Genomic DNA, 16,179 nt, shown 5'->3' with positions numbered 1-16,179 from the left:
TGTGTGTGTGTGTGTTGTTTGTTTCTATACAGGCTGTGGTTTCCCTGAAGAAAGAGCTAAGGGTCCTACATCAACGTCTGCAAAGCCAACCAAGTAACAGGTATACATACACACACACACACACTCACGCACATACGTACACACACACACACACACACTCACACATGCATGCCCACACACACACACACCATGTTTGTTAAGGAGCACTCTATGTTTCTATCACTCTATCTAACACACACACATACACACACACACACACAGCTTTCTCAACTCTCCTATAAAACCCACATCAATCATACTATAAGAAAGCTGAATTGTAATATAAGGATGCTGTATCGTTTCAATAATTGTTTTACACAGCAGATCAGGTTGAGAATTGTGAAGCAATTATTATTTCCAGTTATAGACTATGCTGATGTAGTATATCAGAACTCCACTGAGACTTGTCTTAAGCCTTTGACTGTTGTCTTTAATAGTATTTGCAGATTTGTATTGAAATGTTCATACAGGACGCATCACTGTATCCTGTATGATTCATTGAATATTCTGTCACCCAACGCCAGGAGACAGTTTCATTGGTTCCAGCTTATTTTTAAGTGCATACATCTTAGTTATCCACTCTACCTGCAACAACATTTAATACCTTACCAAACAAACTATAGTTTGAGGCACACCGAATATCTATCATTTACAGTACCACATATCTCCAAAGAAAGCGGCAGGCGTTCATTTAAATACAAGGCTCCCTTTGACTGGAATAGCCTGCCTGGGGCCTTAAGATCAATTACATCTTTGAGTCGCTTCAAGACATCTTTGTTCACATATCTGAAAGCAAATAACCGTTGTAATTGTTTTCATTAATGCTTTTTTGTGTGTCTTTGATCTGTCAATATGCTCTGTTATAGATATGTGAGCGTACGTGTCTATATTTTCGTATATGTGTATGTATGTACTGTGCGCATGCATATATGTGTCTCTGTATGTATATATGTGGATATGAAGATGTATGCTTGTTGTATATATGTGTATATGTATGTATTTTTAGGGAATGGGAGCTGGTGGGGGAAGGGGGCTGTATGTGAGTGAATGTGTATGTTGTATTGTACTGTACTGTAGTATCTTGTCCTTGTACCTTTGTCTTTGTCCAGTCCTATCGAGGACCCTCTCGAAAATGAGATGCCACATCTCAAGAGGCATTCCTCTTTAAATAAATAATAATAATAATAAATTGCATTGATTTTGACCCCCCTTGCTCCCCCCCCCCCCCACACACACACAGGATGGCGCAGGGAGTGAATGAGTGGAGTGGAGACAGCCATATCAAGGTGAGACACAAACACACACACACACACACACACACACACACACACACACACACACACACACGCTATATTACACTACACTGCCAGCCCGATCAAGGTGAGACACACACACACACACACTATATTTCACTACACTGCCAGCCCGATCAAGGTGAGACAAACACACACACACACACACTATATTACACTACACTGCCAGCCCGATCAAGGTGAGACAAACACACACACTCTACACTACAATACACACACACACACACAATATGATAAAATGTCATGAACAAATTGAAAATCGCGAACTATTGATTGTGATGTGTGTGTGTGTGTGTGTGTGTGTGATATCGGTGTGACGAGAACTCAGCGAGAAATTTAGGCTAGTTTAACCTGAACTTGAGATTTAACGGGGGCACGTAACCTTTACACACACACACACTACACTACACACACACTACACTACACTACACTACACACATACAAACACACACACACACACACTACACTACACTACACTACACTACACTACACTACACTACACACACAGGCTAGTTTAACCCGAACTTGAGATTTAACAGGGCACGTAACCTTTATGTAGTATACATGTCCTAAATGATGAGAGACTAAGTGAGGATTTGATGCACTTAACTGCCGCTGCTGAATACATTGTAGGGGAAACACTACACACAGACACATACACACACACACACACACACACATACACACTTTCACACACATTCACCTCTCATGTGTTTAGCAGCAAATCAGGAGTCCCAGCCCTCCTGTCCAATCAGATCAGCTGACGGCAGCTGAGGAGCCAATGGTCTGGACAGAACAGCTGGTCTCGCCTGATGGTCAGATTCCACCGCTCTCTCCTAGCGACCAGAGGCTGCTGGAGATTTCAGTCTCTGGGATTAAAGAAGAAAATGCTGTTCATGGATATGAGGAGTGCAGGCAGTATGGTAAGGAATTGTCTCTTTCTCTCTCCCTCTCTCTCTCTTAGGGCTGAGCGATAAAATGATAAAACATATGTTCGATAGAACATTCGATAGTTAAAAACAATACACACCTCCCGCCTTACGTTGTTCATAAATAAATAGGCTAAATATTTTGTAGCTAAAATGTGCAACTCTACCAGAGTAGGTGATGGAATTAGGCCTACCTTAACACAGACTCTCATTGATTCCTTGCCCAGTGCACTCCTCTTTCTCTCTCCCTCTCAACAGATGCATCCCTCCTCATCTTGCACATGTAATACAAACATTCACAATCGCGCAAGACGACTGGCTAAATTGTTATTAAACCCGGTTAGCATCATTAGCATGCTGCACGAATTTGTTCAAAAAGTTGCATTCAAATTGACATGTTCAGTTCTTATCATCTCAATCCAGATGTAAATGGAAAAGTATTTTCGAAGATTCAAACAGGCCTGTACCAAGGAGAAAAAAGTGTTAATATGAAGCTTAAACACACGTGGGGAAACTGAACAGTCCAACTAGTAGACTATGATTAACTAGCCAATCAAGCTACTTTGTTTACAATATTTCCAGGCTTCAACGAGTGCTGCTTTTTATTCAGACTTATGTGCACATTTATTCATTTGAGTGTTTTTTCATGATTGTGTTGACATTTCTTTTCCCTGTTTGCTTTGATTGATAACTAAGGTAATTCAAATCAGAGGAAGGTTAAGTTTAAGTGTTTAAATTGAATTGAATTGATTTTTTCTTCTGTTCCTGAAATAGTTAAAAAACAATCAATAATTATTGATATCGACTGATATGAAACACTTATATTGTGATACAGTAATAATTACAGTGTAACGTGATACAGTAATAATTACAGTGTGCACTGTAACGAAACCGGTGCCAGTGGATTATTTTATTTTTTATATTTATTTTAGGCTCATTGTAACAACCAGAGCAGAGAAGGAAATTCATTGCAATTTTAGTTATTTTGTGGTAGAAATATCGGTACCGGTACTCTATCGGCAACTACACAAATGTAAATACTTGTACTCGGTTTGAAAAAATTAGTAACAGGAGATCCCTAATCACAATCTCGACTTTGAAATAACCTTTTATAATTTTGCAAACGTTTGTATTTATAAACAAGCTAGGCTCTGCCTTTGTCAACCTAGAAAGCAGTTAGAGCTCGTTTTGAGTTCCCAGGCTAGCCGGCTAGTCTGCTTTGACCAAGAACATCTACCAGAAGACCTGAAGAAGAAGTCAATCAGACCAACACCAGCATTAGCAGTGGTAAGCTCACCATGAAAAGCTAAGAATAATTGCCTGCCATTTTTGCAACAGAACATTATAAACCTTATGAGGTTACTTGCGGCACTGTAGAATTCATAGGAACGAACCGCCGCGTTGTCCAGGATCCACCTATCTTTCCATGGCAAATATGCCTGTACTGTGAAATTATTAACGCCTGTCTGACTTCATCCGAAAGACATCAGATGTTTCAAGCCTATCTTTCGGCTGGACCCTAATGTAGTCAACTACTGCAGGTCAGAGACTGTTGGGTTTCCCCCCCAGCCATTACAGTGATGCAGTTAAACATGCGGTTAGCAATTTCGGCTTTTCGGAAAATGATACCAGTGTTTCCACTGAAATACAGTAGATAGATAGATTGATAGAGATAGATAGATACTTTATTGATCCCCAAGGGGAAATTCAAGGAATGAGGGATATAAGAAGGACAATTTTCTTGATTCAGAGAATGATGAGTCCATGGAGTTCAGAGAGCTTGCCACTATTTTGATTCGTAACAATGCAGCAGTGTATTTTGGGATGGACTGTCATACTGAATACCTGTACTCAGTGTACAAGGATGTAGGATGCATCATCCGTTTTCATCCATTAACATACGTGGTATTGGCCACGTTGGTAGAGATTGCATTCAAAAATTGTATATAGGCTTAATAGAAATTACTAGGAAAGATGCCGGTTTTCCTTTTAGAGTTAGCCTGGGTTTTCCCATGCTGCCTTATGCGCGCGATTTTATTCACGCTGCTAGGCAGCCTGGATTCCATGGAGCAAATTTTAGCCTCAGTTAGGGGACCAATCACAGAACGGAGGGAGGGCAGCAAGACGATGACGACACACCGAAGCCGTTATGAGCTACGTACAGACGCATTTGATAGACATTCGTAGCGGCCAATAAATGGCTCTGGGCATTCGTAAACCACGTTTCAAATACGAGAAAATGAATGCCTAGTTCCCAGACCCCGTCTCATTTGAGATGAGGGTATGACGTTAGCCAGGCTATTTAGATGTAGGCTACATATTAAAAATGTAAAAGTAGTTTTACAACCTTTTCACATTATATGCATTCACATTAATGACTTGGTAGATTTGTATCCATTAACATCATACTGTACATGATTGATGGGCACCACATCATTCGACTGAGGCACAGTGATTGGCCACGTTGATAGACCGATTGTAATAAAATAAAATTGTACATAATGCTCAATAGAAATGATTAGGAAAGTGAATGTACATAATGCTCAATACATAATGCTCAATAGAAATGATTAGGAAAGTGAATGTACATAATGCTCAATAGAAATGATTAAGAAAGTGATTGGCCACGTTGATAGAGAGATTGCATTCTAAAATTAATGCTTAATGGAAATGATTAGGATGGGAAGTGGAAGTGATTTCATGTTATCCTTTTACATGTCCAAATTGAAAATGGTTCTTATCTGAATGCAATAAATGTAGAGTATTCCTTGACCAAGTGCTTTTTATCTGGATGCATTATATGTAGAGTATTCCTTGACTAAATGTCTTAGCTACTTTTCTTCCTAATGTTATATGTTGCAGACATGACGGGCACATTTCTACACACCGCCATCAATGATGTCTTACCTGACCTTCCAGAAATGTCAAAAGACATTTTAAAAGAAACCTTACAATCCCTCGGGGTGGAGATCTTCAGCTTATTGAGGAGGCAGATTTGTTGTCATCCTTGCGACCCATTCAAGCCCGAAGGGTGGTTGCTGCCTGGAAGCGGAAATGTAAGTTTTGTAGTATGCGACGCAATCAGTTGGTCCAAAATACAGCGGAAATGTAAGTTTTGTTGTATGCGACGCAATCAGTTTGTCCAAAATGCAAAATCATTCACATTATGTCCCTTGTAATCTGTTGTGTGCGTGTGTGTGTTTTTAAAGGCCAGACTCTCGAATGCAGCAGACCGTCTCTTGGGGCCCTGGCAGGACCCCCCCCATCCTTGCCTCTGTCTTCGCCCAGGAGCTCCATCTCAACCTCCCCCAGCCGAAGCCCAGGAGCTCCATCTCAACCTCCCCCAGCCGAAGCCCAGGAGCTCCATCTCAACCTCCCCCAGCACCAGCCGAAGCCCTGGAGCTCCATCTCAACCTCCCCCAGCACCCGCCGAAGCCCTGGTGCAGACCGTGTGGACGCTCCCAGTGGAGCTGATGCAGGCGTTAGAGAGAGGTGCTCGGCCGAGTCCACAAATGAGGAGGCAGATGGTCAGGATGGTAGTGAAAGAAATGACGGTTAAAACATCCCGCGTCACTTAACGAAACGTCTTAGCGATGGTAGCTAAATACCCGAAGTCTCTACAGGACGTCATTGAGGGCGACGTAATTGGGTCAGGCTACCACTCCCTCGTGGAACAACTGCAGAACAGATTTGAGAACGTGAGGCGATGCACGGCGCCAAAAATACGGAAAAGAAAACGTCGCGCCGATGAGTCTGACACAGACGACAGTCCTCCCGAAAGAAGAGCTGTGATCCAGGACACCTACGGTTGCATCAACTGGGATCCGAAATCCATGCCCCTGGGAGAGGGCCAGGAGAGCCAGCGCCAGAACAAAGAAAAGCTCCAAACGTTGTCTCTACAAACTGATCCAGATCCAGAGGAAGTGACACTACTGATGAGGTCAACTTTCTACGCACAGCGCAAACAGGTCAACCAAGGGAAAGATATCAAACACCTCGTGGAAGAGTGGCCCTTTTGGTTCGATGAACTCGGCATGTCGGTTCACTTCAAGGAACTAACTGGAACTGACCTGAAGGAAACATTCGCGCGCAATATTGACATGAAGGGGAAACGCCTCCTGGACTTCATGAGAACTGTTGGTATGAAAAAGAGCAAGTTCCTACCAGCTTTCATGAAGTTCCAGTTGATTAGGGGAGAGTTGACCGGTCGCTCTGAAGACGTCAAAGAGATAGTGCTACTTTTACTGTCTTACTTTGACGAGAGGGAAGACGCGATGTTTTGCTACGTGGAGGACTCGTGCCTGGCAGGGGAGCTGCAGATGAAGCAAGTTCCCTTGACCCCCACCATTGTGGTGTGTGGTAAGTTAGCTTTTCTTACTAGCTCACACATACACACACTCACTCTCTCCCAGACACACACACACACACACACCTCACATGCATCTCACACACACACACACACACACACACTCATACACACACACTTGTCTGTCACTCACACTAAAACACAAATACACTGCCCTCTCTCACACATACATATACCCTCTTTATGACACGGCTTCTTCATAATGCTGAAGAATGCTCCATTCACTTGAATGGGCCTTCCCAATGTTCGGTGGTCTGCTAATTCTCAATAATAGACTGTTACTAAGTATAACAGACCGCTGTCAAGGAAAATGGGTTTTGTGCTTCTATTTCACGTCTTTCATATCACTACGCAAGGACTAGAACTTCATTCAAAAGTGAAAGCGGACGGTTGATCAGCTGTGTTCTAAAGAATGTGCTGGTTCAAACTATTTGTTTCTCAGCAAAAGCCACGATGAAACGGTAATAAATATTATTATTATTATTATTATTATTAACATTAAGATTAATGTTTATTTTATTATTCTTTTAAAGGACAGAACTGTTTTTCCTCAAGCCGCTTTATGCTGAGTGTGGATCAGACAATAGTAAATAACAACATCTCCTCCTTCACGTCGGCCCTCAACTTGATGTTTGGCTCCTACTTCTGCTTCAACATCCATTACCCAGTAGAGCTGGCCTCAACGCTGGAGTTTCTGCAGAGGTAGGTCTCATTCATTACCCAGTAGAGCTGGCCTCAACGCTGTAGTTTCTGCAGAGGTAGGTCTCATTCATTACCCAGTAGAGCTGGCCTCAACGCTGGAGTTTCTGCAGAGGTAGGTCTCATTCATTACCCAGTAGAGCTGGCCTCAACGCTGGAGTTTCTGCAGAGGTAGGTCTCATTCATTACCCAGTAGAGCTGGCCTCAACGCTGGAGTTTCTGCAGAGGTAGGTCTCATTCATTACCCAGTAGAGCTGGCCTCAACGCTGTAGTTTCTGCAGAGGTAGGTCTCATTCATTACCCAGTAGAGCTGTAGCCTAGCTCATTGAGATGGGGTCTGGGAACTACCCAGAACTGCCCAGAGCCTTTTATTGGGCACTACAAATGTCTATCAAATGCGTCTGTATGTAGCTCATAGAGCTGGTAAGTTCCGCCCCTTCCGCTAACCCCGCTGGACCTCTAGGTTGAAAAATCGTCAATGCAAGTGAATGTGAGAAAAAAAAAATTCTGGTCCCGTTTGAATTTGCCATAAATGTCAACATATGTTGTGTGTGGATTTTTAATATATATTTTCGTGTAAAGAACGCTACAATTTAGCGGGTAGAAGTTTGATGCGGTTAGACTTTGTGTGAGAGCACTTTGTGGACTACAACTTTCCCCTAGACCAGGGGTCTCAAACTCAAATGAGCTGAGGGCCACTTCTGCCAACGTCAACTGATTGGAGGGCCACGTCAGTGTTCAAGAATAATACAAAAAAAGAACGCCTATTTCTGAAAATGCAATACCCCCCCCCCCCAAAAAAAAAGAACAATACTGTATAACACAAAGTCTTATCTCTTTTTAGACACCTGTGCTAGCAACCTTAGCTTATAAATAAAATAATGATAAAATAAATATTAATAGGCTACAAATTATAACAACAAAAAAGCATAAAAACAGGTATGTGTGTTTCAAATGTGTGAAAGTGGTCAGAGATAAAGTCCTACTGTAAATGTAAAAATCTTATATCTGTATAAACAAAAGTTTATGAAGGGGGTAAATTTACCAATCTAATTTGCCACTGGATGGCAAGCACCTCAAATTATGCACCTTTCAGAAAATACTGGATGTTGAACATATTTGAGCAGGTTTACTTTCTTTTTTGTCATATTACCCACATAACAAATGAAGAGGCAAACAGTAGGCCTAAGATGTAAGCCAACAATAGTAAACAATAGTATAACCAGAAACCGTTATTATAGGCACTCAATAAAGTAGCCTGGTCAAATCAGTTCCTATCATGGGTGACTTTGTAGTTCTTCAGAGCCCTATTTTTACTACCTCTGCTGTCTGTACCACGTCCATTACGGACACTATCATCACAATTAGCACTGCCACCTCCAGCTATGTTGGGCAGAGGGACGAAATAAGCATGGTATGCTATAGTGGGCACCGTTGTATACACGCAGAGACGCACCTCCATTCACAGACGCACTGTGACTACGATCGTCTATTGACAGTGATAATCTCCAAAAGGCAGATATTCTCCTACAGAATCTGAATAGGTGAATAACCTACCAAAGACTTCATTACACGTTAACTTTTTTTTAACATTTGGTGTATATTTCTGCTTCAAATTGTGCAAAACTATAGCCTGCATCGCTTCCGCATCATTACAAACAAATGCACATCTTCGTGTTTCTCGCGTGTAATACAAGTATTTTCTGAAAACTTTGTGCAGCGAATTTGGGCTTGAATCGAAGCTCTGGGTGTCTAGCAACTAGTGGAGGAGAGTACAAATGAGATTTGTCACCGTACTTGGATCTATCGTCTATTTTAATCAGTGTTGTTGTTTGTCACAATCTAAAAATACCCTTAAGGGCCGAATTACATTATTATTGTGACATTAGGTCGCGGGCCGGAATTGGGCCGGACGCTGGCCGGGAGTTTGAGACCCCTGATTTACAGAATGTTGTTAGATGAAGAGGTCAAGCAATTGACTTTTTTTTTTAGGGTTTTCTGGCTACTGCATGCTAGCCTAGCTCCTTAATCACTATGCTACCACCACCCATTATTCTTGAATATCCCCTGGGGATCAATAAAGTATCTATCCATCTATCTATTATTAAATTCTCGCTTTCTCTCTCTCTCTCTCTCGTCTTTCTGTTTCCCAAGGTGTTTTTATTCAGTCAATCCACAGAAGGGTACCAAAGTGACGAAGACCAGCACGACCCATCACATGAACCCGCGAGTTCTCACCCTCATTTAGGACCTCTCAGACCATGATTGGCTCGAAGTCTAAACAGTCTCACACTCTCTCAGACCATGATTGGCTCGAAGTCTAAACAGTCTCACACTCTCTCAGACCATGATTGGCTCGAAGTCTAAACAGTCTCACACTCTCTCAGACCATGATTGGCTTGAAGTCTAAACAGTCTCACACTCTCTCACTCACACAGTGTTTTGTATGATGAACCCCCCGAGTTCCCACCGTCGCTAAGGGCCTCTCAGAATGTTAAGACTTCGAGCCACTCGTCATGGTCCAAGTCTCACTCCCACATGTTCCGTTTCACTCACACATATTCCATCTTACTCTCACTCAACGTATTCCATCTCACTCACAAATATTCCATCTCACTCACAAATATTCCATCTCACTCTCACTCACACATATTCCGTCTCACTCTCACTCACACATATTCCGTCTCACTCTCACTCACAAATATTCCATCTAACTTTCATTCACACATATTCTGTTTCACTCTCTCTATAAACACTTGTTTGTCCCATTGTTGGTACAATGTTTTGTACAGTTTTGTAGACAATTGAGATTTGCTACAATAAAGTTTTTGTAGTAAAAAAAAAAATCTTTGAGACTATTATTGATACTAACAACTGATGAAAAATACTTACTCACAAAGTACTTTATCCTGCTGCCAAGAGTACTCCTAAATCACACTAAAAGTTTTTAGCTAGGTGTTTTCTCTTCAAACCTATTCACAAAGCTGCTGAGACCAACTGAGTGACGTCTCCAACCATCAGGGACCTAATTCACTTAATTGCCAGTCTTATAATGAGACTTTTACAGTGGAATAATTTAAATTTCACTTACAGAGCACCAAAACATTACACACGTCTCATGGCACTGTACAGAATGCTAAACATTCAAAGAGAGCCCATGCGTAACAGGGGCGAGGAAAAACTCCCTAGAATTGGAGATACATATAGGAAGAAACCTCGAGCAGATCCACGACTCAAGGGCCTGACCCATCTGCCTAGGGTCAGTACAGGACAGTAAGGTCTGTATACATGATAAATGAAAGGTTAGGTTTAGAGAATAGAACATGGTGTGTAATGCCACCTGAGGTATATGTTACAAAGAGGTAGGATGGTGTTGCTTATTTTAGTCATGCTAATTTAGCAGAAATCCAGAGTGAAGAGGAAAAACGTCATAATTTAAATGCGATAATTTAAAATTCCAATGCGGAAAAAATTCACAAGATACCGGAGCTCCTTACTTGTGCAAAACTGGCAGCTTATAGGCTAATTTCAGTGGTCTAGAGATGAAAGCTGGCAGCTTATAGGCTAATTTCAGTGGTCTAGAGATGAAAGCTGGCAGCTTATAGGCTTATTTCAGTGGTCTAGAGATGAAAGCTGGTAGCTTATAGGCTAATTTCAGTAGAGATGAAAGTGAGCAAAATAATGCAGCGCTCTGTTTTGTCGAAAAACTTTTCAACCCACTTATCAGAAATCAGGTCAAACTCCAGAGTACTTTTGAGGTCAAAGTGCGCGGCTAGTATGCAAAATGCATACAGGGTAGCCGTGGCTTATTGATTAGCACATCGGACTTGTAACCGGAGGGTTGTCGGTTCGAACCCTCGACCAGTAGAAACGGCTGAAGTGCCCTTGAGCAAGGCACCTAACCCCTCACTGCTCCCCGAGCGCCGCTGTTGATGCAGGCAGCTCACTGCGCCGGGATTAGTGTGTGCTTCACCACACTGTGTGTTCACTGTGTGCTGAGTGTGTTTCACTAATTCACGGATTGGGATAAATGCAGAGACCAAATTTCCCTTACAGGATCAAAAGAGTATATATACTTATACTTATACTTACTTAGGTCAGAATATAAGATATACATCATTCATTCTGCTCCTGATCAAACGTAATGCCTGCCTCCTACAATCCCAGACTTTTAAAAGCCTTAAATATCAAAAATGAACTCTAAGACATTTTCATTTTAAGACTTTCTAAGGATCCACAGGACCCTGTCAATCTTGTGTTAGAGTGTCTGACAAATGTATGTTAACCTTTAACTGAAATTCTAAGGAGTTTTTGCTAAACAAATTGGTTTGAATATAAATCTCCTCTATTCCTGCTTTAGAGAGAGCTGACCCCAGAATGGAGTACACTGTCACTTCAGATGCAGACATCAAATCTGAAGAGATTCAGGTACTGTATTGGAATTTTGTATACATAATATAATGATTGCAACCCATTTGATCTGACAAGCTAATGCTAATAAAACTGCCCATTTGACCTGACATGCTAATGCTAATACACTTGTAAACTCATTTCATAAAACCATATCATGCTAATGGTCAACAACCTCACATCATCAGACAAACTCATAAAAAGACAAAATATGGTGAGAAAAACTAATAAAGGTCTTGTCTCAGACTCCGCTGGTCTCGTCTGACGGTCAGAGGCTGCTGGAGGCGCCAGTCTCTGATGATGAAGATGAAGATGATGATGACGAGTATGGAGAGTACAGTAATTCAGGTAGGAAGTGCTGAGCAACACACACATACAGACACATACAGACACACACACACACATACACCGTGAGAAGTGAGAGTAGGATGAGAAGTGAGAGTAGGATGAGAAGTGGGATGAGAACTAAGAGTAGGATGAGAAGTGAGAGTAGGATGAGAAGTGAGAAGTGAGAGTAGGATGAGAAGTGAGAGTAGGATGAGAAGTGAGAGTAGAAGTGAGAGTAGGATGAGAAGTGAGAGTAGGATGAGAAGTGAGAGTAGGATGAGAAGTGAGAGTAGGATGAGAAGTGGGATGAGAACTAAGAGTAGGATGAGAAGTGAGAGTAGGATGAGAAGTGAGAGTAGGATGAGAAGTGAGAGTAGAAGTGAGAGTAGGATGAGAAGTGAGAGTAGGATGAGAAGTGAGAGTAGGATGAGAAGTAAGAAGTGAGAGTAGGATGAGAAGTGAGAGTAGGATGAGAAGTGAGAGTAGGATGAGAAGTGAGAAGTGAGAGTAGGATGAGGATGGGAAGTGAGAGTAGGATGAGAAGTCAAAGTCAAAGTCAGCTTTATTGTCAATTTCTTCACATGTTCCAGACATACAAAGAGATCGAAATTACGTTTCTCACTATCCCACGGTGAAGACAAGACATATTTTGCCAATTTAGGTCCACAGACAAACATAACATTCAAGTAAACAAAAAAGTAAGTAAATAAGTAAATAAGAGGGCACATATAATAATGAAAAAATAAGAGCAGCAAAATTTGGTTGAAATTGTGCATAGACAGTCAATAAAATACTAGTGCAAAGTCAGGCCAATAAAAGGCTTGGGTAGTTCTGTTTGACCTAAGTAAGAAAGAAAGTGGCATAGTGGTGCAAGTTATGTAAGAGCAGCAGAAGTGTTGTGTTTTCAGGACAACAACACCAAGTTGTAAAGTGTACAAGTGTGCAAGTGGAGTAGTGCAGGCGGCCATTTTGGGTCCAATGTCCAGGATGTTATGTAGCTGAGGGTGGAGGGGGGAGAGGAGGGAGAGAGTTCAGCATCCTTACAGCTTGGTGTATGAAGCTGTTGGTGAGTCTGGTAGTGCGGGAGCGCAGGCTTCTGTACCTCTTCCCAGAGGGCAGTAGATCAAACAGATTGTGAGCGGGGTGACTTGCATCACTCACAATTTTGGTCGCCTTGCGGGTGAGGTGGGTGGTGTAAATGTCCTTCAGGGAGGGGAGTGAAGCACCAATAATCCTTCCAGCTGTGTTCACTATGCGCTGCAGGGCTTTCCTGTTGTATTCAGTGCAGCTTCCGCCCCACACAGCGATACAGCTGGAGAGGATGCTCTCAATGGTGCCTCGGTAGAATGTGGTCATGATGGCTGGTGGAGCACTTGCTCGCCTGAGTTTCCGCAGGAAGTACAGGCGGCGCTGAGCTCTCTTCGCCAGTGATGCAGTGTTGGTGGTCCAGGAGAGGTCTTCACTGATGTGCACCCCCAGGAATTTGGTGCTGCTCGCTCTCTCCACCACAGCACCGTCGATGGTCAGTGGCAGGTGTTGGGTGTGACCTCTCCGGAAGTCAACAACAATCTCTTTGGTCTTGCTGACGTTCAGCAGGAGGTTGTTGTCCCTGCACCACGTGGTCAGATGGTCGACCTCCAACCTGTATTGAGTCTCGTCGCCCTTAGTGATGAGACCCACCAGAGTTGTGTCGTCAGCAAATTTCACTATGTGATTGTTGCTGTAGGTTGCAGTGCAGTCATGCGTCAGCAGGGTGAAGAGCAGCGGACTGAGCACGCAGCCTTGGGGGAGCGTAGGATGAGTAGGATGAGGATGGGAAGTAAGAGTAGGATGAAAAGTGGGATGAGAAGTGAGAGTAGGATGAGAAGTGGGATAAGAAGTGAGAGTAGGATGAGAAGTGAGAGTAGGATGAGAAGTGGGATGAGAAGTGAGAGTAGGATGAGAAGTGGGATGAGAAGTGAGAGTAGGATGAGAAGTGGGATGAGAAGTGAGAGTAGGATGAGAAGTAAGAGTAGGATGAGAAGTAAGAGGATGAGAAGTGAGAAGTAAGAGTAGGATGAGAAGTGGGATAAGAAGTGAGAGTAGGATGAGAAGTGGGATGAGAAGTGAGAGTAGGATGAGAAGTGAGAGTAGGATGAGAAGTAAGAGGATGAGAAGTGAGAAGTAAGAGTAGGATGAGAAGTGAGAGTAGGATGAGAAGTGAGAGTAGGATGAGAAGTGAGAGTAGGATGAGAAGTAAGAGGATGAGAAGTGAGAAGTAAGAGTAGGATGAGAAGTGAGAGTAGGATGAGAAGTGAGAGTAGGATGAGAAGTGAGAGTAGGATGAGAAGCGAGAGTAGGATGAGAAGTAAGAGTAGGATGAGAAGCGAGAGTAGGATGAGAAGTGAGAGTAGGATGAGAAGTTAGAGTAGGATGAGAAGTAAGAGGATGAGAAGTGAGAAGTGAGAGTAGGATGAGAAGTGAGAGTAGGATGAGAAGTAAGAAGTGAGAGTAGGATGAGAATCAAGAGTAGGATGAGAAGTGAGAGTAGGATGAGAAGTGAGAGGATGAGAAGCAAGAGTAGGATGAGAAGTGAGAGTAGGATGAGAAGTGAGAGGATGAGAAGCAAGAGTAGGATGAGAAGTGAGAGTAGGATGAGAAGCATTGTGTGATGGTGATCTAGACTGTTGAGTCGAAGTAAGAGTAGGATGAGAAGCAATTTTCACAGGCAGTGACCAATCATTGTATGTTGTTGCAAGTTGGTAAATTGCAGGACTGTGATTGAAGGAGACTTTTTTGTTCCCGGTACATTATCAACAATCCAAAATAAATAACTCTCCTTTTGCGTTCTGGCAGTAGTGAGAATAAATCCCAGAACAGAGTTGTGTATCTCTTCAGCTGCAGAACTTACATACTGGGCCAGGTCAGTTTTGTTTTGGTTAGGTGACTGTGTCTTCCTTTTTTATGTTGAACAGGAAATGGATCATCTTCCACCCCACTCGTCTCGCACACAGCGTTGAAGAATAGGAAACATTACTCCTGCTCTGTGTGTGGCAAAACCTTCCCGTTTTGGTCTGCGCTGCAACAACACCAGAACATACACACAAAGGAGAGGCCATACAGCTGCACCCAGTGTGGCAAGAGTTTCACTTTAAGACAGTATCTCCGATCTCACCTCCGTATTCACGCAGGAGTGAAACCACACCAATGCACTCAGTGTGGCAAGAGTTTCATTCGACGTAAGCATCTCGAGGATCACGAGCGCATTCACACAGGAGAGAGGCCGTACCACTGCAGTCAATGTGGCAAAAGCTTCACTCAAGAGGCAAACCTTAAACTGCACCAGCGCACTCACTCAGGAGAGAGACCGTACTGCTGCACTCAGTGTGGGAAGACTTTCAATAATGGGGACACTTTCAAACGACATCAACTCATTCACACAGGAGAGAAACCCTTTCAATGTCCTCAATGTGGGAAGAGTTTCAGTCGAAAGGGAAATCTCAAAGTACATCAACGCATTCACACAGGAGAGAGGCCTTATCAATGTGTTTAATGTGGGAAGGGTTTCTGTCAAACCTATAATCTAAGGGGCCGTCTACACGACGCCGGTTTTTCTGAAACCGGTGAGGTTTTGTTATCGGTTACGCCTTGCGTGTACATGACGCCGGCAGTTTAGGAGACTGTAACCGAGAGTTTTTGAAACCGGCTTCCGAAGTGGGAATTTTTAAAACAGACACCTGTAGGTGCGAAGCCGGCAATTTTATGACGACAGCCCCACCTCTCAACTCAGCCACGGCACTCGACCTGACACGCTGCTTGTCAAAACAAACCAAACCATTTATTTATCATATTAAAATGTTTTTTCTTTCCCCTGTCATGATTTATGTGCACAATGTAGCCTATCAGCCTTTTGTGACTAAGTTAGAAGCATACGTTAGCTTAACTTAGTTAAACATTAGCTTACTGCATGTTAATGTTTTCTCCAGTGGTGCTCAGACCTAATGCAATGCGTAGGCTAAGCATTTGAAATTTCACATAGCAGTCACATACCTTGAAAACTAACTTTATTAGTTTAACAGTTGAACCGAATTGTCTCTTTTTTCTTTACCGGTGTCAT

General features: G+C 42.7%; 2 protein-coding genes and 1 pseudogene across 11 annotated transcripts in view; all 3 read left to right on the top strand.

Moving 5' to 3' along the window:
• Window positions 1-16,179, top strand: part of LOC121718788 (NACHT, LRR and PYD domains-containing protein 3-like) — a 1,510,793-nt gene that overhangs the window by 496,467 nt on the left and 998,147 nt on the right. The window lies entirely within an intron of this gene.
• LOC121719848 overlaps window positions 1-16,179 on the top strand; it is a 48,910-nt pseudogene that overhangs the window by 32,682 nt on the left and 49 nt on the right.
• LOC121718957 lies at window positions 5,875-10,150 on the top strand. Its single transcript, XM_042104417.1, has 3 exons — window positions 5,875-6,640; window positions 7,181-7,349; window positions 9,501-10,150. Exons 1-3 carry the CDS (start codon window positions 5,875-5,877, stop codon window positions 9,592-9,594), a joined length of 1,029 nt encoding a protein of 342 aa, XP_041960351.1. The 3' UTR covers window positions 9,595-10,150.

This window comes from Alosa sapidissima, chromosome 9 (assembly GCF_018492685.1).
Source record: "Alosa sapidissima isolate fAloSap1 chromosome 9, fAloSap1.pri, whole genome shotgun sequence".
NCBI classification, from domain to species: Eukaryota; Metazoa; Chordata; class Actinopteri; order Clupeiformes; family Clupeidae; genus Alosa; species Alosa sapidissima.
This window is presented reverse-complemented; position numbering and strand designations above follow the sequence as displayed.

What these genes read in the sequence shown, in the direction of transcription:
- LOC121718957 (XM_042104417.1), top strand. Translation starts at nt 5,875, where the DNA reads ATGGTAGCTAAATACCCGAAGTCTCTACAGGACGTCATTGAGGGCGAC. An exon ending in CCCCACCATTGTGGTGTGTG is followed by an intron (nt 6,641 to 7,180) that starts GTAAGTTAGCTT and finishes ATTCTTTTAAAG; the next exon opens with GACAGAACTGTTTTTCCTCA. An exon ending in ACGCTGGAGTTTCTGCAGAG is followed by an intron (nt 7,350 to 9,500) that starts GTAGGTCTCATT and finishes CTGTTTCCCAAG; the next exon opens with GTGTTTTTATTCAGTCAATC.